Source organism: Mustela nivalis, assembly GCF_964662115.1.
Source record: "Mustela nivalis genome assembly, chromosome: X".
NCBI lineage: Eukaryota > Metazoa > Chordata > Mammalia > Carnivora > Mustelidae > Mustela > Mustela nivalis.
This window is the reverse complement of record NC_139040.1, coordinates 728,784-756,648: the sequence shown is the minus strand read 5'-3', so window position 1 is coordinate 756,648 and position 27,865 is coordinate 728,784. Positions and strand designations below refer to the sequence as shown.

At 47.8% G+C, this 27,865-nt stretch overlaps 3 protein-coding genes across 5 annotated transcripts in view; 2 read left to right on the top strand and 1 right to left on the bottom strand.

The window, feature by feature from the left end:
* Nucleotides 1–27,865, bottom strand: part of F8 (coagulation factor VIII) — a gene marked incomplete at its 5' end in the record, with an annotated part of 109,520 nt that overhangs the window by 8,586 nt on the left and 73,069 nt on the right. Inside the window, 10 exons of one of the 3 annotated variants that reach the window (XM_082716592.1) lie at nt 410–558; nt 898–1,042; nt 17,164–17,319; nt 19,752–19,837; nt 22,128–22,199; nt 22,700–22,816; nt 24,172–24,354; nt 24,521–24,749; nt 25,014–25,226; nt 26,793–26,946. In XM_082716592.1, the coding sequence (XP_082572718.1) occupies nt 410–558; nt 898–1,042; nt 17,164–17,319; nt 19,752–19,837; nt 22,128–22,199; nt 22,700–22,816; nt 24,172–24,354; nt 24,521–24,749; nt 25,014–25,226; nt 26,793–26,946 (1,504 nt within the window). Of the gene's footprint in view, nt 1–409; nt 559–897; nt 1,043–7,200; nt 7,288–17,163; nt 17,320–19,751; nt 19,838–22,127; nt 22,200–22,699; nt 22,817–24,171; nt 24,355–24,520; nt 24,750–25,013; nt 25,227–26,792; nt 26,947–27,865 lie in introns of those variants that run through there. The other 2 variants (XM_082716593.1, XM_082716594.1) reach the window with 2 other exon arrangements.
* On the top strand, nt 5,816–7,191 carry LOC309856027 (histone H2A-Bbd type 2/3-like). The gene has a single exon (XM_082716683.1). It carries the CDS (start codon nt 5,850–5,852, stop codon nt 6,189–6,191), a length of 342 nt encoding a protein of 113 aa, XP_082572809.1. The 5' UTR covers nt 5,816–5,849; the 3' UTR covers nt 6,192–7,191.
* Nucleotides 7,286–8,425, top strand: F8A1 (coagulation factor VIII associated 1; the record flags this gene model as incomplete). Its single annotated transcript, XM_082716645.1, has 1 exon — nt 7,286–8,425. One exon carries the CDS (start codon nt 7,286–7,288, stop codon nt 8,423–8,425), a length of 1,140 nt encoding a protein of 379 aa, XP_082572771.1.

Genomic DNA, 27,865 nt, shown 5'->3' with positions numbered 1-27,865 from the left:
AGCTATTCAGGGACTGAAAAATCACAAATTCAGTGGTTCTGGGAAAACAACTGTGCCCAGCAAACTGTACATGATGGCCACTTTCCTTTGAGGCACCAAGAAACGTGCGAAGAGGGCCAGTTGTTGATAAGGGTCTGCCAGACCGACTTCGGCTACCACGGTTCCATCACGAAGACATCAGCCCAGTATCGCTAGAGATTCTGCAGCCCAGAGGCTCAGTTAGGGATCACTCCCCCCCACAAATGCTATGCAGATTTCTCCCCCCGCCCAGACACAACCACCCTGGCACCTTTGGGAACAATCAGGTGACAGAAATGCCTTTAAAGAAACAGTCAAGGACCTGTTCTGTTCTTTCCCAACCTGCACCCCTCCTCTGCGTCAGTTAGATGGAAGATCTGCCACCTCTTACCTGAGGCCTCCAGGCGTTAGCTCTCCCCTGCAGGTGTAGTCGGGCTTGGGACGGAGACCAAGTGGCGAACATGCTATTCAGGTAGGATGAGGCAGTAATCTGGGCATCTGCTATTGCTTTATTCTCCATTCCCAGTGGCATGCTGCAACCTCAGAGAAACGGAAGGACTGTAGTCGTCAGAAGATGCCTGCGTCCACTAACGCTCCAGGGCGACCGTCAGCAGGACATCACTTCCCAGGCATTAATTTCTGCATTGGTTCTGTTACTGTTAGCCTAACAAGCCCCTCATTTCTGAGTCAGCTCTTCCCAGGTCTGTCTGAACCCTAGGCTTACAGTGACCAAGTCCTCGGTTTGGTCAGGACTGCACTGGTTTTGGCATTAACCATTTTGTGTCCCGGGAAACCCCCCTACTCTTGAGAATGCCAGGACAGTGACTCATCCTCCCCAGGGTTGGGAGAGGGGCGGATCCATGATGGCTTGGCACTTACTGTTTAAATCACAGCCCAGAAGCTCCATGCGAAGAGTGCTGCGGATGCTGTAATGTGTTGGGTGCAAACGGATGTACCGAGCAATGATTGGAGGGTTAAAAATATTGTGTTTTATCCCGGATGAATCCACATTGCCAAAGAAGACCTGTAGGGAGGGATTAGCACAGGTACATGGAAAGTGGAGACAGTACAAAGCAATCACATCTTCCTTCTAATTTTGCTTTGCATGTTTCTTAACAGCATTCAACACTCAAGTAAAACCCTTCTGGCTAGACAGGATGTTAGAGTGGAATACAAGAAGGAGAGAAACCCCTGGAAGAAGTCAGGGCCGGTGAAGTGCTCTTCTGCTCTGGGGTCCTGTAAAAGGCTCAGCAAAGTTGAAGAAGTCATTTAGGGCTCTGCTAACCCAGCAGTCTGAACATCACCTGGGAGCAGTTAGAAATCCTGCATCTGGGCTCTGTTCCATGTCTACTGAATCAGAAGGCAAAGTTTGAGATGCACTAGCTCAGGGCAGAGTCAGCACCCTGCCCCACAGCCTCTGAGCAACCTTCCAGGAATGTGGTGTGTGTGTGTGTTTATGCATGAACTGTCAGGCTTTAATTAATAATTCATTGTATATGAATTCTTGAGACACATGCTAACATCCAACATGTGGGGTTTAAGACCTTGACAGGTCTAGGTTCCAGAGGAAAGTGCATGGCATATTTAAAGGAAAAGGAACACAGTTTGAGAAACATGATAGTGATGCCTATTCAAACGGCTTAGATTTAAACCATGGCATACAGTATAACGAAACTTGAAAATTATCTTTTACAAAACATTTGCGATTTGTATCTGCTTGAATATACTAAAACAGGAATTAATGTGTCTGTTATATAATCACACATCAGAGTTATAGTATTATGGGGAATTTTCTAAGAAATTGTTTGCTGGGGCACCTAGGTGGCTCAGGTGGGTAAGTGTCTGCCTTCAGCTCAGATCATGATCATAGAATCCTGGGATCGAGCCCCACAATGGGCTCCTTATTCAGTAGGGAATCTGCTTCTTCCTCTCACTCTGCCCCCCCACTCATTCTCTCTCTCTCTCTCAAATAATAAAGAAAAAATCTCTAAAAGAAGAATATGGGGGCACCTGGATGGCTCAGTGGGTTAAAGCCTTTACCCTTCGCTTGGGTCATGATCCCAGGATCCTGGGATCAAGCCCCGCGTTAGGCTCTCTGCTCAGCAGGGAGCCTGCTTCCCCCTCTCTCTGCCTGCCTCTCTGCCTACTTGTGACCTCTGTCTGTCAAATAAATATATAAAATCTTTAAAAAAAAAAGGAGTTCATTTTCATGTATGCTGTGAGGGTTAGGGTAATAATAGACATCGGGAACAAGACAAGAATGTCTGCTTTCACTGTTTCTATTCAAGATTGTAAAAGAAATCCTAGCCGGAGCAATGACACAAGAAACGGAAATATAAGGCCTTCAGCATCTATATTGGAAAGGTAAAAGGAAAACTATCTCTATTGTCAGATGACATAATCTTATATATAAAAAATCCTAAATATAGAAAGCACATAAAGTTAGTAAGTGATTTCAATAAAATAGCAAGATATGAGATCAACACACAAAAATCAGTTGTGTCTCTATATAGGAGCAATGAAAAAATCTAAAATGAAATTGACAATTCTATTTTTTAAAGATTTAATTTATTTGACAGAGAGAGAGAGAGGGAGCCTGTGAGTGAGGAGCAGCATGGAGGAGGGGCAGAGGGAGAAGCAGGCTCCCCACTAAGCAGGGAATATGATGTGGGACACGATTTCAGGACCCTGAGACCTGGCCTGAGGTGAAGGCAGATGCTTAAGCCACTGAGTCAACAAGGCATCCTCAAAAATTCTATTTAAAATAGCATCAAATGGAATTAAATACACAGGAATAAATTTAGTCAAGGCGGTGCAAGATTTGTGCACTGACAATTACAAATCATTGCTGAAAGAAATTAAAGAGGATGTAAATAAACTGAAAGTCATCCTGCCTCAGTAACCCGAACAGGTAATATTGGTAAGATGTCCGTAATCCCCAAGGCAATACAGAGATTGAATACAACCCATATCAAAATCTCAAAGAGTTGTTTTGCAGAAATGTTAGAGCCAATCGTAAATGCATGTGTCCCTGCGAGGGACACAGATAGCCAAAACCATCTATCCGGAAGAAGAACAAAGTTGGAGGACTCGCACTTTCCAATTTCAAAACGTATTTCTGAGCTCCAGCGAGCGATCCCAAAAAGTGTGGTACTGACACAAGGGTAGACATATAGGTCAACGATTAGGAACTTAGAGTGAGAAACAAACCCACGGGTTTATGAATAGTTGGTACCGAACAAGGGTGCCCAGGCCACTCAATGTAGGAATGAGCAATGTCTTCCAGGTTTGGTGCTGGGAAAACTGAATATCCGCAGACACGAGAAAGAATGTGGAGTCCAGGATAAAACCGAAATTGAACCCCCCAGATGGCTCACAAGCCTGAATGTAAACAGGAAACTATGAAACCCTTGGTATAAAACACAGCTGTAAAACCCGGTGGCTTTGGTTAGGCGAGGTTCCTTAAATACGGTGGCAGCCAAAGCACAGCCACAAAAAAAGGAGGAGGAGGAACAGAAGAGGAAGGAGGAGGGAAGAGGAGGAGGAGGAGGAGGGGTGGGAGGAGGGGGAGGAGCGGGAGGAGAAAAACTAAGGATAAGTTGTACCCCAACCAAAGCAAATCTATTTGTGCACCAAAGGGCTCTGTCTAGAAACTGTCTGTTTCTAGAAACTATTACACAAGAGTTTCTTAAATGGGGTAGGAAAGGCATAGGCACACAAGAAGCAGGAGGAGGAGGGGGCAGGGAGGAGGAAGAAGAGGGGGAGGAGGAGGAGGAGGAGGAGGAGGAGGGGGAGGAGGAGGAGGAGGAGGAGGAGGAGGAGGAGGAGGGGGAGGAGGAGGAGGAGGGACAGTGTAGGCCGGGAAAGGCCGGAAACCCCTGCCCCAGGACGGGAGAAGCCTTTGCCAGGCACCTAGGCGACAAGGGCGTCTTCTTCGGACGCCCAAAGAACACTTTGAACTCAGCCACAAAGAGGCCGACAGAGCCGGGCCGAGCACGGGAGCCGACAGACGTTCCTCCGAAGCGCGCGAGCAAGCGACCAGGAGGCCCATGGACAGCCGCTGCCCATCGGTGGCCGTTAGGGACGTGCACGTCCAAAGCCCTGGGAGGGGCGCCTGGGTGGCTCGGCGGGAGGAGCGTCTGGACTCTGGACCTCGGCTCAGGCCCAGGCCAGGCCTGTTCTCTGGGTTGCGAGACCCAGGCCCGCGTCAGGCTCCACGGTGGGCTCTGCGCCGGGCATGGAGCCTGCTTCAGCTTCTCCCCCTCTCTGTCGCCCTCTGCCCCTCCTCCGCTCCCTCTCTAAAAGGGCGGGGGCGGGGGGCGAGGTTGCCGTGAGATACCACTTCGCCCCCCAGTAGGACGGCTCTTCTAGGCCCCAGAAAGACCAACCAAGCCGGAAATGACCAGTCTGGGCGAGGATGTGGAAGAACTGGGAGCCTGGCCCACTGCTCCTGGGATGGGGGAGTGGTCCGGCTGCGGCGGGGAAGGTAGCCAGGGAATGACCCTAGGACCCCGCGAGCCCGCTCCTAGCTCCACAGGGCACGGCACGGGAAACAGGAGCTCAGACAGAACCTTGTAGGCGACCGTCCACTGCGGCGCAGTTCCCATGGGCCCGGAGGTGGACATCACCGCCAGGCCTGTCCCCTGAGGACCGGAGTCCACGACTCGTGGTCTCTCCGTGCTGTGGCCCCCTGTCCACAGCCATCAGAAGACACCAAGTGGGGGAGGAAGGGGGGTGCCGTGGGGAGCGTCTGCCCGCCAGCTGCGGGGCTTCCTTTTGGGGGCGGGGCCCACGCTGTGGAGGGAGATAGGAGTGACGGTCGCCCCACACGTCGAGGGCCTGCTTGGGGCCACGAGGTCCTCCCCCGTCTGGGGTCTCTTGGGTAGGACGTCCCAGTGGGGCGGAAGGTGAGCCTCCATCTCCTCCACGAGGCGTCGTGGGGGGCCGTGGGGGGGAGGGGCGGGGGGGCAGGCTCCCGCGAGATAGGGGTGACGGTCGCCCCTCACGTCGAGGGTCTGCTTGGGGCCACGAGGTCCTCCCCCGTCTGGGGTCTCTTGGGTAGGACGTCCCAGTGGGGCGGAAGGTGAGCCTCCATCTCCTCCACGAGGCGTCGTGGGGGGCCGTGGGGGGGAGGGGCGGGGGGGGCAGGCTCCCGCGAGATAGGGGTGACGGTCGCCCCTCACGTCGAGGGTCTGCTTGGGGCCACGAGGTCCTCCCCCGTCTGGGGTCTCTTGGGTAGGATGTCCCAGTGGGGCGGAAGGTGAGCCTCCATCTCCTCCGCGAGGCGTCGTGGGGGGCCGTGGTGGGGGGAGGGGCGGGGGGGCAGGCTCCCACTCGCGCCATTTCTCGGCGGGCCCGAGCTCCCGGCAGGGGCCGATGGGAAAGCGGTGACCTCACCGGATCTACGTGTCCCGAAGTGTGTGGCCCCGGACCAATGACGGGGGTCGGTCCGTGGTCGCTAGGAGACGGCGGCGTAAGGGCCCGAGTCACGAGTCCCAACCGGGTGGTTGGAGAAGTTGGGACCGGCTGAGCCCCGCTGAGCCCCGCCGATCGCCGCCGAGCCCCGCCGAAGCCGCTGAGCCTCGCCGAAGCCGCTGAGCCCCGCCGAGCCCCGCCGAAGCCGCTGAGCCCCGCCGAGCCCGCCGAAGCCGCTGAGCCCCGCCGAGCCCGCCGAAGCCGCTGAGCCCCGCCGAGCCCCGCCGAAGCCGCTGAGCCCCGCCGAGCCCCGCCGAAGCCGCCGAGCCCCGCCGAGCCCGCAGAGCCCCGCCGAACCCCGCAGAGCACCGCCCATCTAGGCCCGTCGCCGAGCCCGAGCGCAGCCGAGGCCCAGCATGCCGGCCAAGAGGAGCCGTCGAGGGTCGTCCGGAGGCCAGAGGCAGGCCCGCTCCCGCACCGCCCGAGCCGAGCTGTCGTTCTCCGTGAGCCACGTGGAGCGCCTCCTGCGCGAGGGCCGCTACGCCCGGCGCCTGGGCTCGTCCGCGCCGGTCTTCCTAGCGGCCGTCATCCAGTACCTGACGGCCACGGTCCTGGAGCTGGCGGGCAACGAGGCCCGGAACTGCGGCAGGACGCGCATCACCCCGGAGCTCGTGGACATGGCGGTCCACAACAACGCGCTGCTCAGCCGCTTCTTCGAGTCCACCACCATCTCCCAGGTGGCGCCGCCCCACGACTAGCTGCCGCCCCACGCCACCCGGCCGCTCGGCCCGCCCGCCCCAGCCGGGCCTGCTCACCGCTGCGGCGGCCCGGGGCGGGCTGGGGCCTCGGGCCCAGCGCCTCGAAGTCCCCACAAGGGGCTCAAGAAACCCGTGTGTCCAAGCAATAAAAGCCAAGGAAAGAAACCTGCGCGCCTGTGTGTGTTTTCGCGCGTGCGGGCGCTTCGGTCACTCGGTGGGCCACGTGCTTCGGGGATGTCCCCCGAAGGACAGACCCCCAGGCAGGGGGGTGGGGGGGTTCGGAAGAGCCGTTTCTCTCAGGGACGGTGCCCGGGCGTGGCCCCGGGTGGGACAGGCTGGATGGGGGTGCGGGGGGGGGGCGCTGGCGCCCCCGAGACCCCCACATGAGTGCCGAGCAAGCCAGAGCCCGGGACCATCCCGGGAAGGACGGGGTTCCTGGGGCCGCAGCTCAAGACCAGGACCGCGGCGTCGTGGAGGGGACAACGTGCCAGGGCGACCCCCCGGGGATGGGGCCGAAGGGTGGACACACCTGTCGGCGTGGACTCTGGTAGGGCAGGGGCTTGGTCCGGAAGGTTGAGGAGGGACGGTGCAGGGGTGACGGGCGGGGAGGGGGTGGGTTGGCCACCGCGAAACGTGCAGACTTGGCGGGGTGGACACACTTGGGGCGGCGGGCGGGGAGCAGGGACTCGGCCCTCGCGAACCATGCGGACTTGGCCTTAGGGCCACGTGGCGCCGCGGCTTGAGTTCTGCTCGGCTTCCGTTTAGGGACGCTAGGGGACGCCTGTACTAGCAACCCGGGCCAGCAGGCTGTCGCCTGGCAACAGCCGGCCCCTGGCCAAGCCCCGCCCCAGGACTGACGATTTGCATAGACAACGCCTCCTCCCTCCCCCCCCCCCCCCCGGAGGCCTCTGGCCGCCGATCCCGCGCTTTTCCTAGCGCCGGCGCGGAAGGGCGCGCGCGCACGCGCGGTAGTGCGGCCTCCTCCCCCACCCCCCCACCCCCGCCTCACCTCGACCGAGCGAGCGGCTCGCAAGGCACGTCGCCTCCAGGCGCCGCCGCGCCCCACCGACTGCGTCAGAGAGCAGGCGACAAACATGGCGGCGTCCGCGGCCGGCCTGGGCGGCGGCGCGGGCCCCGGGCCCGAGGCTGGGGACTTCCTGGCCCGCTACCGCCAGGTGTCCAACAAGCTGAAGAAGCGGTTCCTGCGGAAGCCGAACGTGGCGGAGGCGGGCGAGCAGTTTGGCCAGTTGGGCCGCGAGCTGCGTGCCCAGGAGTGCCTGCCCTACGCGGCCTGGTGCCAGCTGGCCGTGGCGCGCTGCCAGCAGGCGCTCTTCCACGGGCCCGGGGAGGCGCTGGCGCTGACCGAGGCCGCCCGACTCTTTCTGCGGCAGGAGCGCGACGCGCGCCAGCGGCTCGTCTGCCCGGCCGCCTACGGGGAGCCGCTGCAGGCCGCAGCCAGCGCTCTGGGCGCCGCCGTGCGCCTGCACCTCGAGCTGGGCCAGCCGGCCGCCGCCGCCGCCCTCTGCCTCGAGCTGGCCGCCGCCCTGCGCGACCTGGGCCAGCCGGCCGCCGCCGCCGGCCACTTCCAGCGCGCCGCCCAGCTGCAGCTCCCGCAGCTGCCCCTGGCCGCGCTGCAGGCGCTCGGCGACGCCGCCTCCTGCCAGCTGCTGGCGCGCGACTACAACGGCGCCCTGGCCGTCTTCACGCGCATGCAGCGCCTGGCGCGGGAGCACGGCAGCCACCCGGTGCAGCCGCCGCCGCCGCCGCCCCCGCCCCCGCCGCCGCCGCCGCCCCCGGGGCAGCAGGCGGGCCCCGGCGCCGCCCCGGCCGTGCCCGCCGCGCTGCTCCCTCCCAGCGCCGCCTCCGCGCCCGGCGCTTCCTCTCCCGCCACGCTCGGAGCCTTCGCGGACGTGTTGGTCCGCTGCGAGGTGTCCCGCGTGCTGCTGCTGCTGCTCCTGCAACCGCCGCCCGCCAAGCTGCTGCCGGAGCATGCCCACACCCTGGAGAAGTACTCCTGGGAGGCTTTCGACAGCCACGGGCAGGAGAGCGGGGGCCAGCTTCCCGAGGAGCTGTTCCTGCTGCTCCAGTCCTTGGTCATGGCTACCCACGAAAAGGACACGGAAGCCGTCAAGTCGCTGCAGGTGGAGATGTGGCCGCTCCTGACTGCTGAGCAGAATCACCTCCTTCACCTCGTCCTGCAAGAAGCCATCTCCCCCTCGGGACAGGGCATCTGATGAATCACTTCGACCAAGGGACTTTGGGCTCGTGGCAGAACTTCGTGCATCTGCCCTGGCCTTTGGGCCGAGGGGCGGGGCGGGGGGTGCGGGCGGGCGGCGGGGAAGGGACGGGGGTCCGAATAAAAGACAGGAATCCTCGCAGTTCTGCCTTGCTCTTACTCCGCTTGCCTCCTGAGGCTTTAGGTTGACTACAAGTTACCTGTGGTCCCAGAACTTACTGCCGGGACGGTGGGAGGGAAACCACATGGTAGGATCCATGGAGGACATGGCTCTCTTCCCCCAGACTGCCCACAGACCAATAAGAACCCCCTGGGGCGCCTGGGTGGCTCAGTTGCTTAGGCGACTGCCTTCGGCTCGGGTCATGATCCCGGGATCGAGCGCCGCATCCGGCTCCCACCTCTGCGGGGAGTCTGCTTCGCCCTCTGACCTTCTCCCCTCTCATGCGCGCACACTCTCTTTCTCGCTCAAGCAAATAAACAAAATCTTTACCAAAAAACCAACCAACAAACAAACAAACAAAAAAAAACCCCAAACCAAAAACAAGTAAGAACCCCCTTTATCCCTTACCTCTTCTTCCACCTGACGCCCCGCCCCCTACATCTTTGTTGCAAAGTGAGGACTGGATTTTGCACAGCGCCCAGTACGTAAGCTATAGGATTTTTTTTTTTAATCGTGATTGCATTTCTTAGCACAGATCAGTGTCAATCCAAGTGGCCAACCAAGTTCTTTGTTTCGTCCGCCCCACACCTATTCTTTGGGATGATTTGACCACCTAAGCGGTTGTGGCTACGGCCCCAGGTCCATAAGAAAGCCCTTCCGATGCTCCTAGCGTGCGGTTTAGCTTTCCTTCCATCTGTAACATGGGAACAGCTTCTCCACATAATCAGGAAGCAGAAAGGAGAAAAACAGGTGGCTGTCTTTCAGGTCCATGAGCTAGTCATCCCTTTGACACAGACAGTGTGTGTTAGTCCTCAGGCTGTGCCAGCCCAGGAGTCTACAGAGACCCTCTGCCACGTGGACCTCTCAGCTGCAAGGCCGCTGGGTCCCGTGCAAGGGGCGGGCACGCGTTCTAACACAGGTGGGCCCGATGTGCCTTGGAATTCACCATTCTGGTTCTAGGTTCTAGCCCCAGAGGTATGCCTAGCCCACGGGACGACTTTTATTTGTAGTAGGGATCTCTCTGCAACTCTGCCTTAACACAAATGTGTAAAATCAGCATGGTTCTCTCTGCAACTCTGCCTTAACACAAATGTGTAAAATCAGCATGGTTCTTTCGTATCGCATGCACGTGCCTATGCCGGACCGCGTCTTTGTTTCCCAAGAGCAGGACAGCAACCCGTTTCAAAGTACTACATTTACAAAGATTTTTGGTCCGAACATTACATGCAAATGTTATAAACTGGGTGTTTTTAAATTCAATCTTATCCTCTTTGCAGTTGTGAGAGGGATCACGAGAACTCTGCAGAATATAATCTCCCTCTCCAGTCATTCAGCTTTGGGAAAATGCATCCTCTAGGCTGAAGCTGTATACAGTACTAATCTTTTGGGGTGCCATTTAAGGACACGGTTTGGCAGATTTCTGTTTTGCCTTCAGTGTGTGTGTTTGGGGGGGAGGTGGATATAATGAGGGTTGTTACCATGCCTTAAGTGCCTCAAAATGGGTGGGACTTTGAGGGTAACCTTTACTACCTCTAGTTCAACAATGTGGAAGCAATAGGTAAGGGAATACAAGAGAGGCCCATCAGAGACAGAATCAGCTACCATTCCCATGCTGTCACTTGGCTGCCTGGAAGGGTCTTTCGGAGTCCTAGAAGCCTAGTCTAACTTACTGCAAAAGTGGGTAGGGTGTTAGAAACATGAAAAGAGGCTCAACATCATTCATCATCAGGGAAATGCAAGTCAGAACCACAATGAGATATCCCCTCACTGTCAGAAAGGCTAAAAGCAGAAACACAGGAAACGTGTTGGCGAGAATGTGGAGAAAAAGGGACCCTCTTGCACAGTTGGTAGAATGTCCTCTGGTGTAGCTGCTCTGGAAAACACTATGGAGATTCCTCAGAAAGTTAAAAATAGAGCTACCATCTGGTCAAGTAATTCCACTACTGGGTATTTACCCAAAGAAAATGAAAACACTAATTCAAATTGATATATGCACCCCTATGTTTATTGCATTATTTACAACAGCCAAATTATGGAAGCAGCCCAAATACCCATCCATGGATGAGTGGATAAAGAAGACACACAGATTGGAATATTTCTGAACCATAAGAAAGAAATCTTGCCATTTGCAACATGGATGTATCTAGAAGTTATAATGCTATGTGAGATAAGACAGAGAAAGCCAGTATATGATATGATTTCCCTCCCGTGGAGTTTAAGAAACAAAGGATTTGAAAGAAAAAACAGAGACAAACTAAAACCACAATCCTAAATAGAGAAAACAAACTGATGGTTACCAGAGGGGAGATAGGTGTGGGGGATGGGTGAACTGGGTGATGGGAATTAAAACTTACAGTGGTGAGCCCTGTGAGTAATGTACAGAGTTGTTGAGTCACTACACTGTACACCTTAAACTAATATAACACTGTTCATTATTTATACTGGAATTAAAAAAGAAAGTAGTTTAAAAAAAGTGGTTAGGGTGCATGGTCCTTTCCGGTTTTGCTTTTTCTTAGTATACGCCTCTCACCCTGGGCTACAGGCCTGGCCAGCTGCCTTAATGTCTTATTGATGAGGGAGCAGAAGGCATGCTGAGGACAAAGCACAAGCTAAGACCCTGCAGGCAGGGTGCCTGGTGGGTTCCCTAGGGGAGGGAAAGGTGTGACATTCCTCAGGCACTCCTGGCTGCCCAAGAGCAAAGGAAGAGGAAAAATAAATGAGTAACTGATAGAGATCATAGTCATGCATGACATGAATCTCCCATCAGTTTTGCAACTGTCTAAATGACTCATAAGAATAAAAGCAATCTTGGGGCGCCTGGGTGGCTCATGGGTGAAGTGTCTGCCTTCAGCTCAGGTCATGATCCCACGGTCCTGGAATAGAGCATCTGGCTCCCTGCTCAGTGGGGAATCTGCTTCTCCCTCTGCCTGCCACTGCCCCTGCTTGCGTGTTCTCTCTCTCTCTCTCTCTCAAATAAATAAATAAATAAAGTACTTAAAATAAAAAATGAAAAAAAAGCAATCTCATCTATAGCCACAACCTCTAGAAACCTATAGACTCAATTCCCTGGGACCCTCATGTCACCCTCCCCTTCACAGAATAGAAAATCTTACATTATCTGTCATTCCTCACAATGGCAGTGCAGGTCTTTCAGCCCACAGGTTCTGTCCCTGTGCTATAATAAAAAAAATACCCTTTTCTGCACTGAAAAAGTCTCAGAATTCTTTCTTGGCCATAGGCTACCGAACTGTACTTCAAACTACATCATTATGACAAGAACGTTTAGGAGTTATGATATGTAACTGTGAAAGTATTTGGATTTGGGCTTAAGGAAAAGCCTCCTTAGGCCTTGGGTCTAAACTCCCTGTATTGAGGAGGTGGGGTGGGTGGGATTACCAGAGAGCTTGGTGTTGGGTATACCAGTATAATTCTAGAAAACATGAAGGTTGTTTTTCATTTTCCATTGGCTTATTTACAGATGTCCCTCAGAAACTTCACAGCATAGACAGCTGGGACAAGGCCAGATTTCAGCGATTTTCACAGACTTTGACAAAATCACTTGCTAATTATCAACTTAATGTCAAAACAACACTGATTTCTAACATGACCCCAAAATAAGTATTTTTAAAGCACATTAAAAATTGTTTTCTTTTTAACCTGAAAACCAGAAGGAAAGAGCCACATCACTGAAATGTTCACTGATAAGTCAAAATTAACATTTACATTATAGACTATTGCGGATGGGGGCAGTGAAGCAGTGGTCCTTAAATGTTCCCCCTCCCTCTTTATGTGGGACATCTGTGATGAGAAATATTGTCAATGAAACATATTCTGTATGTGAACGAAACAGAGATATAAGAACATTTGAGGACCACTACACTGGAAGTTGACGACTAAGACTGAAGTGTCCACATTCGGCAAACTCTGCAATGGAAGTGGTCTGGTTAATGGTAACTGCCTAGGTGTTCCTCGTGTCATTAGACTAATCTTCAGCTAGCCCTGACAGTCTGCAAACTTTTTCTGTAAAGAACCAGATGGAAATATTTTAGTCTTTTCAGGCCACAAGTGATCTCTATTGCATAATCTTTGTTTTGCAACTTTAAACCTATAAAAACCATTCTTAACTCACAGTCCATAAGAAGCCGGTGGTAGTCCAAATCCATGGATGGGCTCTATCTTTCCCATCCCTTTACTAGAACCTAGAACACAGCAGTTACTCAGTAGCTGTTTGTAAATGAATGACCTCCATGAGCGTAATTATTAACGCTTCTACTACATTGAATGAGAAAGACTGAAAATAAATGAATTAGTCATTAAACTCCAGGTTCCAGGAAACAAAAAATAAAACCAAAAGAAAGTAAAAGAATTTTTGAAGTTTTAAAGGGAAATTAATGAATTAGAACACAATCTCAGGGGTCCCTGGTTAGCTCAGTTGGTTTAGCACCCAACTCTTGGTTTCAGCTCAGGTCATGATCTCGGGGTCATGGGATTGAGACGTATGTTGGATTCCACACTTAGCAGGGAGTCTGCTTGAGGATTCTCTCCCTCTGCCCCTCCCTGTACTATCTCTCAAATAAATAAATAAATTTTAAAAACCTGTCCTTCCTGCTCATGTTCTCTCTCAAAACAATAAAAATAAAATCTTTAAAAAACCAACAGCTTCAAATCTATGTTTGAATTTAAGATCAAGAGTTGATTCTTTGAAAATCCAATAGAATAGACAAACACTCACCCACTCTAGTGAAAGGAGAAAGAGAGAAATATGTGTGTATGTAGATAATGCTCTATGACACACGTGGGGAGACACAACTCGAATGTATACATTCACATTAGCTACGGGTAATAGAAAATGAGAATACTGATGCTCAGATAAGGAATGGAGAAGATAGCTAAACATCTAGCACTCAGAAAGACAAAGCTTAATGGCATTTCTACCTAGCTTTGATTAAACGCATGATTACTACACTAATGAAGCCAGTCTAGACCCGCAAGTTAATAGGAAAAGATGGAAACTTTCCTACTTTATTTTCAAGTTTAATATCACTCTCATGCCCAAACCTTGTAAATAGAGCTCCTGGAAGAGGTAAACCAATTTTACTGATTAGTATAGATGAAAAATTCTAAATAAAATGTAAGCAAAATGAATCCAGCTAAGTTGTTAATGATTGGTACACTCTGAGTGTGATCCTACCAAAGATGACCTTCCATGATGTAAAGATTCCCATCAGACCTGATTTCAAGCTGCTGATGGAATGTCATGGAATGCTACTAGACAGCCCCAGCAAAGCACTGGGAAATCTCTGGGAAAGCTACTCTCACTTTGTAAATGTGATAAAAAGTGTTTGTTTAAAACTAACAGTGAACATTAAAGAGTAAAATATGGGATCCATTCACAGTGAAGTCAAGAAAACATAGGCTTCTTTGTTTTATACATGGGTCTCTGTGTGTGTGTGTTTCTGCATATTAATCACAAAAGCATTTAGAGTGACTGCTCTTTCCTGTTTACCAGGTCCTGCCAGCGTGAACCAGTATGGTATTCTGGGGGATGTTTGGAGTCCCCAGGAGTCCACATTACAATAAAGAACAAGGGAGCTGGCATTGTCCAGAGACAGGAAAGGTAAAGGGAACACTCCTGTTCCCACCTTGTAAATGCAAATCTATTCTGATTTTGCTTATCAATGGGAATGAAGGAAAAAGCTTTCTCTAGGTCAGTTTTCCATCTGTACCAGGTGCCTTGGGCTATGCTAATTTGCTCCAGAGAAGAGACCGCATCTGGAATTGAAAAGTTCTTGTTATCACAGCTGACTACATTTGTGGTGTCTGTCATTTCTCCATGATTCATCTGTCTCTTAAAAGTGGCTGAAGAGGGGCTCTCAGGAGGTTAGAGCCTGGCTGGTGAAGAAACTATTCCCGGTGCAGTCACTGAATGTGCAGAGTCACTTTTCTGTGCAGAGAAAAGATGACTGCCTCAGAGACTGGTGGTTCTCAGCCTCATCCAGGTGTCAGATCTCCACTTCTTTCCACCAGTAACCCTCCTCACTTTAGCGTAACAGACCTGATGGGCTGGGCCATTTAATTGTCACTGCAAGTCTGCGGTTCATAAATTCAGCCCTTAGACCTGGTCTTAAGTCTAAGTATCTGTCTATAAGCACAGGATACAGAAGACTCCTCTAGAACACCATGGACGTGTCCTGATTCTCCATATAGGTTCATGTATGTTCATGTATATTCATGTATGTTCATGGGTGTTCTTGTGCATACTGTGTAATTTATTTTCCCCTATGTATGCCATAAAAAGAAGGGCTATAACAGGTTGACAGGTCACTCTACAATCAGCTGATGCCATAGTTCTCACCACAGTGACTGAATGCCTCTGTCAGTTGAGTCTCCCATTGTCTTTCTCACCATCTGTAACTCATCCCATAGTATTGCCGCTGATGCTCTGAGAAACTGTGATACCACCACATGCAATCTGCTCCCCGAGGAAGGAAATCACACCTGTATTCCTTGAATATATTAGCAACATAATCCAGAATTCCATTCTGAAGGTATTTCCTTAGGGCTGATTCTGGCATTAATTACTGTGTAAGACAGAGTTTGAACAAGAAATAAGGAACTACTCCAGTTATAATAATTTGAGAGAAGTTTGATAAAGGTACCCAGTATTGCCATCCCTAGGCCTGGTGGGAGGAGGACTGGGAGCAGAACCAGAGGGGGAGCAGAATCTTACAGGAGATTCTTCTAGTGCTTTATAAAAATGACCACAAATTCCTTACATTCCTCCCACTGAGAAGTGGGGTCTCTGTCCCTTTCCCTTGAATCTGGGTGGATGTGAAACCCTCATGCTGTGCGATGCTCAGACCTCATGGAAAGGCCATAAGGAATTGACCTGGGACAGCCCCAGATGCTGTCCTGGCTAAGGCTGGTCTGCACCAACTACCAGACATGCAGGTGAAGATGCTTCTAGATGCTTCCAGGCCCCAGATGAGGCCCTGGTTATAGCGGAGCACAACCAACGACCTCTACTGCACTAGAAGTCCTGACCCATTGAACCCCTGAACCAAAGAGAAGGGTTGTTTTTAGGACATTGGGTTTTTTTACTCAGTGATAGTAACCGGACCAGGGAAAGAAAGTCACTCTGAAGGCAGCAGTGACCTTCAGTGGAGAGAAACAGCCAAACCCTCTACAAAGCAGGGCACCAGGAGAATAAATATCATATGTATATGATATCATATCACATAAATCAATATCAATATCATATATAAATAAATATAGTAAATAAATATCATATCAATAAATATCTCATATATATGATATATAAATATCATATATATATATATTTTAAAGTAAACTCAATGCCCAATGTGGGGCTTGAACACACAGCCCCGAGATCAACTGAGCCAGACAGGTGCCCCAAGAAGAAATGTTTTGATCTTACTCTACTTCCTTCCTCTGCTCTCTTACCAGCACTTTCCAAAAGCTAAAGGATAAGGTAGCCTGCTGCTGTACTCCACACAGGTCAGACAGAAGACCAAGAAGCAGGGTACAGAAGCAGGACCGTGGATCTAATGGGCAACACAGGAGTTATCTTGCCCCAGGCCATCTGAGGACTTTGAACTTAATTCTGAAGAGAAGAGGAAGACACTGAAAGGTTTTAGGCAGGAGACTGATAAAATGATTACCCAAAAAAAACGATGTGCAGCTTTTATCAGGGGAGAGACTAGAGCCAGAGATGACTAGTTAGGAATGTAGCGTAACAGATGCAGAGTGAGGTGAGGGGGACTCAGGCAACAGTGGCAGCTGAATAAATGCAGGAGAAGCCCTTCAAGAGGAATTACAAAGAAAGAACTGCTGGACTTGTGGACCTGCGCATCAGGAGGCATGAAATAAGGGAGGAGTAGACAATTATAATAACGTTTCAAGCCTGTTTAACTTAGGGTCTCGTAATCATTTCCCAAGGCTTCACCCATTCTTTTATGTGGAAGAGACAAATCTTCACGTCCATTCCTGGTTCTGCCCCCCTAAACTCAAGTCTTAAATCTCGTGCCTGCTGGAGTTCAACCTAATTTCCCTGCTATCATCTCAAACTCAAAATATCCATAAGTAAACTCATAATGTTATCAATCCACTCAGTCCTAACCACAGATTTCTGTCAACAGAACATCTCTTCATTTCTATTATCTATGAGATCTTTGGTGCTATTTTTTTAACAAATTTTTAAGGTTTTATTTATTTATTTGAGGCACAGAGAGAGAGAGAGAGAGAGAGAGAATTAGCAGGGGGAGAGGCAAAAGCTGACTTCCCACCCAGCCAGGAACTTGACGTGGGGCTCCATCCCAGGGACCCCCGGATCAGGACCTGAGCTGAAGACAGACGCTCACCTGACTGAGCCCCAGGCGCCCCTGATGCTACTACTTTTCCTCCCTATGTCCATAATCACTCCTTTGCCCATAAGTTGAAATATCTTTTTTGGAATTAAGTTCATAGAAGCTAGGAGTGTTTGTTCCATATCTGCAATCTTTGTCAAAAGCTCTTTAAAAGATTCGTGCATTGTCTTGGAAGAACTAATTACATACCATTAAGGTCCCGGTAGAATTCCCTCGATAACTCTGCCACTTCTTTCCATCAAGACTATACATGATGATAAACTGAGAGATGTAGAGGCTGGAGAACTTCTGACGGGCACCCTGGGTCATGATGCTGTGAATAATCATTGGCACCAACAGATCCACCTGCCAGTTAAAACAACACTTTATTTTAAATGTGTGTACCACCTTCTGGAATTAATTATTGGCTTAAGAAGAGGCCACACCAATACAGGCTACTTCCTGACAAAGCAGACCACTTTCAAGTCAATGTGCTGCACACGGAGCCACATAAACCTAGTGCTCTGCCCACACTTCAGCCTCAGCCAAGTCAGAGCCCATTTCTTCTCCTCTCCCCTCCCCAGGCCAGTCCCCTTCCCTATCAGCACTATAAACTGCTGTCCCTCCTTCACGTGTGAGTTTAGAAACTCTTTTCTGACTCACCCAGACAAATTAAGTGCTGCTTTCTCTATGCTTCTGCTTCCCTTTGTGTACACAGTCAAGCAGGAACAGGACAGAGCAGCAAGGTCTTCAGAAGCTACAGCACATCTCAGCCCATTACATGCTATGCCCAAATGAAGAAACTTCATTTTTGCTCACGGTGTTGTGGTGCAGACAATGGAAGTACCAGGTACACCAATTCTGTGGCTTGTTGAACTGACTTGTACTATGTCCTCATACAGTATGTGTGAGGTCTTTTTTTAAAAAAAATATTTTATTTATTTATTTGTCAGACAGAGATCACAAGCAGGCAGAGAGGCAGGCAGAGAGAGAGAGAGGAGGAAGCAGGCTCCCCGCTGAGCAGAGAGCCCGATGTGGGACTCGATCCCAGGACCCTGAGGTCATGACCTGAGCCAAAGGCAGAGGCTTAACCCACTGAGCCACCCAGGCGCCCCATGTGTGAGGTCTTTAATGAAGTCTTGCCAGTGTTTCCCACCTACATTTTATAACTGATGAATTCTTGGCAAAGTGCCAATCTAATCTACTTCATCTTCTTCTTGTGCCTTGACTACATTATGACTGGAATCTTGGAGAAATCTGTCCATCAGAAAGTCAACATTTTCACCTGTGTATGCAGCCATGTTTGACTGTGACAGCAAGACACATCTCTGCACAGGGAAGTAAGCAAAGTGGTGAGAGTCACTTCGTGTGCCCTGGAGCCATTGCTTGCTTTTTGTTTTGTTTTTTTTTTTTGTTTTTTTGGTAAGTCACTATAATTCTTTATTTCTCTGGGGTATTTATTTTATAAAGTTACCAGAACAAGAAAACGTATACCTGGGCTTTTTAGTAGGACAGATGGTTAAAAAAAAAAAAAAGCTCCTTGAGAATGAGGAGATTTAATACAGATTGGCTGATAATACAATTAGGTGGATTTGTAACTGGTTCAATTACCATAAGCAAACTGTGGCCGTTAGTAGATGATTATCAACCTAAAGGGGATTCTAGAAACAGCAGAGTATAACAATTACAAATGAGGCCTCTGGACCCCAAGGATCACGGTTTGAATTTCGGCTCAACCGTCATTGGCTGTATGACTTGGGGCAAGTGACTTTTCTTTGCTTCAGCTTTCTTATCTGAAATGAGGGTGACAGTAACAGTGTGGTGAGGATTTGTTAAAAATACTTGGACTTGTTTAAAGCACACAGTAAGGAAGCCCTGTCTTCTTCAATATATTTATCGTGAATTAGCTAACGTATAAAAATGTTTACTGATCAAGCAGTAAATTCAGTGAAACTGGGAAGACTAAGAAATTCTTTGGGAGATAGAAGCTTGACAAGCTGGAACAATGGGCCAGATCTCGTGTGTGGGAACTGAACATGGTGTTCGACTCGGGTTCTTTGGCTGGGCACGGAAAAGGCACTCTATTTACTAGTCTCATTAGGTTGTAGACAATGAAGGGCATATAATTCCCCGCATGGAGATGACAATGCTATCACAATAAGTAAATCAATGGGACAACAGAGATGCCAGTGTCCGCGACCCAGGGGTATACATAAGGTTGAAAGAAAAGCAAGGTCAGACAATGGGGTCGGACAGCTCCCCAAGAAACAAAGATTCTCAGGAACTCGTGAGTAGTCAGTTCAAACTGAGTCGTAACTAGCAGTCTTTGGGCAGTGAGTACCAGAGGCGGGGGGCACACTCGGGCTCTAGAGGCAACCGACTGTCGCGGCGAGGCCTCATGTAGCAAGTCCCTGTATGTTCGCCCTTGAAGGGGTCAGAGCCATGAGTGAACCCATGTTCACTGGATAAAATCTTTGGATATGTTGGATGAAATGATTTTCACATGTTTCTTTTTAAATGTGGCTATTAGGAAATATGAAATTACACATGTGGTTTGCATTTGTGGTTCAGATTATAATTATCATATTGAACAGTGCTTCTCTAGAGGAAATGGGAAAACGAGAAAATCTGAAAGAGCTAGTCATTTAGAAAAGAAACAGAGTAACCTTAAAGACAAAAAACAAGCAGAAGCCACTCTGTTCTTTCTCTGTCGGTTACCTGGAGTTTGATAAAAATAACTTTTGTTTTGAGCTTGCAAGAGGAATCATGACACGACTGAGTGTGATGCGCTTTCTAACCTTGATCCAGGAGAAGGGATCCTTGGTGCTCCAGGCATTGACTGATCCGGAATAATGAAGTCTGGCCAACTTTGGGGCCCACTGTCCTTTGCCCAAGAAAGGAAAAAGAGATTAGATTCAGCTGTGTTGGTCCTAGATACTTAGGAATAAAATTGCTTTCTCTTTTCTTTTAAGATTGTATTTATTTATTTGGGAGGTGCAGGAGTAGGGGAAATAGGGTAGGGGAGGGGCGGACGGAGAGGGACAAGCAGACTCACAGGCCTGAGATCATGACCAGAGCTGAAATCAAGAACCAGTTAACAGACTGGGCCACCCTGGTGCCCCTAAATTTGATCTCTTGAGAAAGGTTAAACGTAGCTGAGGAGAAGATAAAGGCAAAAGCACAGTAGTATTTAATTTTTTAAACTTAATAATTTTGTTTATTCTTAGCACCTCTAATTAGATGGTACTGGAATGTATTACAAGTATTATAAAATGCTATCATTACTTCTTTATTACATAATGTATTTTCCTTCTAGAAAAGTTAGTTAATGAGAAATAAAACGTAAGTAAAAATGAAAGTTAAAAAAATCATCCTTTTGGGGCGCCTGGGTGGCTCAGTGGTCATGATCAGGTCAGGTCATGATCTCAGGGTCCCAGGATCGAGCCCCGCATCAGGCTCTCTGCTCAGCGGGGAGCTTGCTTCCTCCTCTCTCTGCCTGCCTCTCTGCGTACTTGTGATCTCTCTCTCTCTCTGTCAAATAAGTAAATAGAATCTTTAAAAAAATCATTCTTTTGCCTAAAGACAAATAATATTATTTTGGTAAATAACTCTCAAGCTTCGTTTTCTTCTCCTTAAAGATTTTATCAATCGCCAAACTATGGAAAGAACCTAGATGTCCATGAACAGGTGAATGGATCAAGAAGACGTGGTGTACATATATACAACAGAATACCATGCAGTCATCAAAAGAAATGAAATCTTGCCATTTTCAATGATGTGGATGGAACTAGAGGGTATTGTGCTGAGCCAAATAAGTCAATCAGAGAAAGACAATTATCATATGATCTTACTGATATGAGGAATTTGAGAAACAAGACAGAGGATCAGAGGGGAGGAAAAATGAAACAAGACAAAACCAGAGAGGGAGATAGACCATAAGAGACTCTTAGTCTCAGGAAACAAACCGAGGGTTGCTGGAGTGGAGGGGTGTAGGAGGGATAGGGTGGCTGGGTTATGGACATTGGGGAGGACATGTACTATGCTGAGTGCTGTGAACTATGTAAGCCTGATGATTCACAGACCTGTGCCCCTGAAACAAGTAATACATTTTATGTTAATAATAAATAAATAAATAAATAAGAAGAGTAACTACTACAGGTCTGGGATTTATCTGCTAGAGAGAGAGTGAGCGAGAGTGAACAGGCAGGGGAAGGGGCAGAGGGAGAGCGAGAAGCAGGCTCCCTGGATTCCAGGTTCTGGATTCCAAGACCCTGGGGTCATGACCTGAGCCAAGGGCAGATGCCTAATCAACTGAGCTACCCGGGTGTCTCATCAGGCCTTGTTTTCAAATGGCACTTTTTTCCCCTCTAAAACAGGGTTGACAAACCTTATTTTGTAAACAGCCAGATCATAAATAATTTAGGCTCTGCCGATCATTTGGTTTCAGCTACTTAACTGTTGTGGTAGAGTGAAAGCAGCCACAGACAACTGTAGGTCAGTGGGGCTGGCTGTATGTGTCAGTACAAGATTCTAGGTACAGACGCTGAAATACAAATTTCACATAATTTTCACATGTCATGAGATATTCTTCTTCTTTATCCCCCCAATCATTTAAAACTAGAAAAATAATTCTTAGTTTGAAATCTACATAAAAACAAGTGGTGGTGCTGGGGGTTGGGAGAGGGTGGTGGGTTATGGACATTGGGGAGGGTATGTGTTATGGTGAGTGCTGTGAACTGTGTAAGCCTGAAAATTCACAGACCTGCACCCCTGGGGCTTATAATACATTATATGTTAATAAAAAATAAAAAAAATAAATAATTGGTGGGCTGGATTTTGCCTTTAGGCCCTAGTTTGCTTACTGTTGCTCTAAAACAGTATCTGGGAGTTGTCTGCAGATCCTGCTCAAGCTTTCCTGTCGCTGCTCATAGCAGAGTGAAAACAACGGACTCAAGGGGAGCACCAGGGAATGCAGGTAGGACATGTAAGGAGGTGGTCATGAGGAGTGATAGTAGCTTGAACAGTGGCAATCAGAGGAGAGAAAATGGATTTAAGATGCACTTGTGGAGTTGACATAATAGAAGGATGGAGATGGATGGGTTATCTAACCCAACAGAAATGAAAAAGATACAGTCGTCAGCCCAGTTCTTGGGAGACAAAATACTGGTATTTACCATATTGTCCTGAAGCTGTAATCTGAAAATCTCGGATGTATCCAGAAGCCATCCCCAGCGGAGTCTGACACTCTGAAATCAAAGGAGAGGGGCGTGACAGCTAGCGGTACCTAAAATTCAGCCTTCACAAAGGCAAGCCAGTGAGAATGGGCGAATACCAAGCAATGGTCTATAGTTTCTATTGTTTACCATGTCATTTAATTCGCTCTAATAGAACCATCCACATTCTGCAGCTGCGGAACGAAGTAGACCAATGGTTCTCTGACTTGTTTATGGTTGAATCTTGAACTCTTCCAAGCCATATTTGTAAGTTATCTTTGGCAACCGAACCAAAATTCAGTTTCAAATTTTGCTCTTGGAGATGCTGGAGCTTCACAAAGTTGTGAGAACGAAGTTATTTTTAGCACCAGTTTGTTAAATACTTAGAGCTTCAGGTTCGCACATATTTGCTCTTCCCTGAGGACTCTGATAATTTCTGCCAGCAATGTTCATTGTAGATTTGTTAATGACTGCGAGCTTGTATTTATTTCTTGATAAAAGCAACCGTCCTAGGAAGGAGGAAAGCTACTTACTCTTGTTGTACACCAGAAAAAGAGTGCTCATCCCCGCTTGTAGGTGCTCGCCAATAAGGCATTCTATCCGCCAAATTCCAACTTTGGATGGTAGCATTTCCACAGTCTCAAAAACACCTTTTCAAAAACAGAAGGAACAAAAATTATTTCTTTTTACTAAAAAATGTATCTAACCCTAACCTTAACCCTAACCCTAACCCAAGGAGAGCCACCTAAGTCAGTTCTACCACTCTTGGCCCCCTCAAAGCCAAAGTGCTTTGCTATGCGACCCCGCCAATTTGAAGGTACTGAAGATTGAGCTCTGATAGCCCCCACTCCTGGGAAATGGGAGAAACGGGCTGGTGGGGGAAAAGGAGAGGGCCACTGCACTCACAGAGTGCCAAAGGTTATTGTGTTTTTTTGTGCCCCCCCCCATCAACCAGATGTGAGCTCCCTGGGTCAGGGAAGTGAGGGTGAGGTCCTCGTGGACCTAGGCCACTAGGGCTGCCTTGAGGGCTAACGCAACCCAGCAGTAAGAAGCTAGAGGGGTACCGAGGGGCTGAGGCACGAGTCACAAGTGACTCCCTAGAATAAAGGTGTCTGTCGTAAGTAGATAAGAACTGTCCTAGCATTTAACCTTTACCATTTCCATGCTGGAGTTCAAAGCAGCAGCCACGAAGGGGTTGGGGAGGACACACAATAAACGTAAGGCAGAGGAAGAGAAAGCTCAACCACACCTTCCTTCCCTTTCAGAGTGCACCCAGCAGTTCGGGGCTGGAGGTGTATGTGTGACATGAAGCGGCCGCAGGAGAGTTTATTACTGAAGAGTGAGCAGGAAAGTCACTGAAATTCTTGGAATTTTAACACAGAAACAGGGAAAGTTTGCTCCCACTATTAAACCTGTTTTAAAGGGGGCTGGTGGAGACCTAGAATAAAGCTGTGTTTTGATCAACACTGTGAGTCATGCTTATACTGGTTATGGACATAAACAATTCACCCCATGGAGAACTACTGGTGCATTTGAGACGGTGGAAACCCTAACCCTAACCCAGGAAAGTGCTGCAACATTAATTATTCATTTATTCTGTTCTATTTCCTTTATAGCACGTTATCTGTATCTGAAATTATCCTGTTTTTGGGCTTATTTATTTATTTGTTTTTAAAGATTTTATTTATTTATTTGACAGAGAGAGATCACAAGTAGGCGAGTGGGGGGTAAGCAGGCTCCCCGCTGAGCAGAGAGCCTGATGCAGGGCTTGATCCCAAGACCCCAAGATCATGACCTGAGCTGAAGGCAGAGGCTTAACCCACTGAGCCACCGAGGCACCCCTCTGGGCTAATTTATTTATTATGTTACTTGAAAAAGTAAGTTACCTGAGATCAAAGAGTTTCTTGGCTTTGTTCATGGATTGCTTCCCCAGTGCCTGCACCATGAAAAGTAAGTACTCAGTACATACAGCAGGTAGACAAAAAGGGCAGAAATTAGCTCATACCTGGGTAGAGGTTGTAGACTGCCATTTTATACTCCTCTTTCTTCCGTACAGTGAACACGTGTCCACTGAAATGAATAGAATGGATGTTTTCACTGCTGCCCATGCTGAGCAGATACCATCGAATCTTTTGGTCCTGAGCCATTACTAAGCCAGGCTGTGTGTCCATCACATAGCCATTGACTGCTAGAGGAGAACACAGAGAAGGCTATTGCAATCCATTACATAAGTTTCTTTCCCTCTCCTCCAGTAAAAAATATTGATTCCTACAAGGATTCTACTCCTATACACACACTCTCAATTCACTGTCCAAGCCTCAGCCTGAGTAATAACTGGGGGTGGGGTATGTTACCATGGAAACGGTAATTTTCTTTAAGAGTGGGATCCTCCTTCTGGATATTGCAGGGAGCTCTGCAGTTCCTTTCCAGGTTTTCAGTGAAGTACCAGCTCTTAGTCTCATCAAAAATAGTGAAAAACAGAGCGAATTCCTGCACTGTCACTTGTCGCCCGTGAGAAGGGTTCAGTGTATCGCTGCGGCAGATCAGAAGGGGTCCAATCAAGCCTGAGTGCACATCCTTCTCCTGAGAGAAAAGACATCAATCTTATGAACACGAATGCCCTCGCCTAGGAACCAAGATAGATCTCTTATCAACTTCCATGCCACTCCAAACCAATCCTGATCTGGTAGGTTCCAGAGTGATCGTTCTCAAACACAAATATGATGGCACCTCCCCTATTGCAGGCTTCCCATTAAGCTTACAGTAAATAGAAAAATTCTCAGCAGATAACATGAAGTCCATTTCTTCTAAACCAGTAAGTGGCCAGTGCAATGTCCATCTGCTTACCAGATCAACATCAGAAAAATAAGCCCAGGCTTTGCAGTCAAACTCATCTTTAGTGGGTGCCATATGCTGCTGCACTGTCCAAAAGTAAATTCTGGTTTCATTAGGGTTGACAAACTTTCTTCTAGGTTCTGCTCCTTGCCTCTGATCTTCCTCATAAGAAATAAGGCTAGAATAGAAGGAGTAGGGACGAGAGGCCTGGTTTTTGAAAGTTACCTGCAGAGAAAAAGTAAATACAAAATTTAAAAAAGAATTTGAGTATCATATTTTAGGATCATATAAAGTCCTTAGCTTAAGGTTTATATCCCTAACAGCAATGCCTATTTGGGGTTTATCCAAGTTCTTAATGCCCGGAGGAAGTGGTACAGAGGATGGGTGTTATCAGGACCCAAACCTCACACTCTATCTACAGAGGAAACTGAGGTATTTTTGAACTCTAAAATCTTTAAAGCATGAGCTCAAAGTTGCAAAAAAGAAAATTCCTAAATACTGAAAAGCTGTTCAAAAGTAAAAGGGAAAATATCACCCCAGGGTTTTCAGAGACCGTAAGCCCAAGAATCAACATGTGTGGTTCTTATGACAAATTCCAGGAATTTTTGGCTCACACAATGCACCAAAATAACTTGAAGTCTACAGGAATTACTTATGGGTTAAAAGGTTAAGTGTTAAAAAATAAACAAATAAATAAAATAAAAGGTTAAATGTGAAGCAATTAAACTGTAAAAAACAAAGTTGAATTATAAGTGATTTTAAGAAAAAAATCTTTGTATAGGAAAGGATTTTTATAAACATAAAAGCTGTGTGTCACAAAAGAAAGATTTATGGATTACTATCAGTAATTCAAACCTGTTTTATTTCAAAAATCATTATAAATAAAATTAAAAGATGACAAACTTGGGAAAATATAGGGTAATATAAACTGATAAGAAAAGTTCTCCCTCAAAAGGTCAAATGTGCAAAAGACATTAACAGATAATTCTTTAGAGAAAGTCTTAAAATGTTCATGTATATTGTACTTCTGGAATTTTACCCAAGGAAAAGGGTGTGACTGCAACATTATTGAACTAGTGAAAACATAGCAAACTATTTAAAAGGTTGTTCAAAGTAAATGGTTAAGTAAACCATAAATTCACATAATGGACTATTATGCCATCATTAAAACAAGATATTTAGAAAGTATTTCTAATGACACAAGAAATATTGACAATATGGGGTGCCTGGGTGGCTCAGTGGGTTAAGCTTCTGCCTTCGGCTCAGGTCATGATCTCAGGGTCCTGAGATCGAGCCCCACATCAGGCTTTCTGCTCAGCGGGGAGCCTGCTTCCCCCTCTCTCTGCCTGCCTCTCTGCCTACTTGTGACCCCTGTCAAATAAATAAATAAAATCTTAAAAAAGAAGAAATATTGACAATATGCTATTTAGTCCAAAACGAAGAGCTGTGATCTTGGGGTTGTGGGATTCAGCCTCACATTGGGATTCTTTCTCCTCCCTCTGCCCCTCCCACGCTTGCTCTCTCTTTCTTTCTTCCTAATATAAATAAATAATCTTTTTTTTTTAAAGAAGAGGTAAAATTATACGTTGCATAATTTTGAGCACATAAATAAAAGAATACATAGGACAAAGAGAACATACACCAAAATGGTAGTTATGGGATTATTTTTCAAATTTTTGATTTTCTATACTTTAAAATTCTCAGAAAGTGAAAATACATTATTTTTATAAATAGAGACAAAAAAATATATATAGGATTAATTTTCTTATAGCTTCATTGTTCTAAACTCACCATGATATTGTCTTCAACTTCCGCTCTTATATATGGCCCCAAGAGTCCCAAGTGTTCGTTTAGTTCTCCACGGTATAAGGGCTGAGTAAAAGACCCATCAGTAAATTCCTGGAAAACCACCTTCTTGAACTGAGGGACATCCCTACCTTGAGCCCTGGGGGAAAGAAGCAGAGAAAAAACAGTATCTTCATGGATCAGGTAGGTAGAAACACCCAACATTCTTGCCCTCCCTGTACTGGAGACACTTCCATAGAGTGATGACGAGCTGGAGCGAAGAAGGGGTTAGTCCAGATAACCTTCAGGTTTCTGATTTGGGCATGTGGCTGGACAGTGATGCAGCTCACTGAGATGGGCAACCCTGGAGAAGTAGGTGGGGGTATAGAGTTTTAAACACACGGGACATCTATGTAAATTAAATTGACAAATACAGAGGTTGAGAGCTTATAAAAGAGATCTAAATGAAGATCATGCAAAACTGAGACACTATCCAGACCATGTGAGTGGCTTATTACAGCTGATAATTAATTTTGTTATGTCCTCATCTTATAGGACAAGCAAGCAACATGTTGCATAGGTAACCACTCCATCTTCCTGACATACTCTCTCCAGGCTTCACTAGTGTAGAAGTTCCTCGAAAGCAGGGGTTTTGTCTGTTTTGTCCACTGCTGTACTGCTGTATTCCCAGCAGCTGGAACAAGTGCCTGGCACATTGTAGGTGGTCAAAAAGTATTTGTTGAATGTTAAATTCATGTAGGACTTATAAACAAATTCTGAATATTAAACAGCCACCAGGTTTCAATCCTTGGACTTCTTCCCTTTACTTAAAAAGAAATCTGGGGGTGCCTGAGTGGCTTAGTAAGTAGAGCCGGTGACTGTTGATCTCGGAGTTGTGAGTTTAAACCCCACGTTGGGTGTAGAGATTACATAAACAAACAAAAACAAACTTTAAAAAAGTTAAAACATCTGTTAGGGGTCACCTGGGTGGTTCAGTCATTAAGCATCTGTCTTGGGCTCCAATCATGATGCCAGGGTCCTGGGATCGCGCCGCGCATTGGGCTCTTTACTCATAAGGA

What these genes read in the sequence shown, in the direction of transcription:
- LOC309856027 (XM_082716683.1), top strand. Translation starts at nt 5,850, where the DNA reads ATGCCGGCCAAGAGGAGCCGTCGAGGGTCGTCCGGAGGCCAGAGGCAG.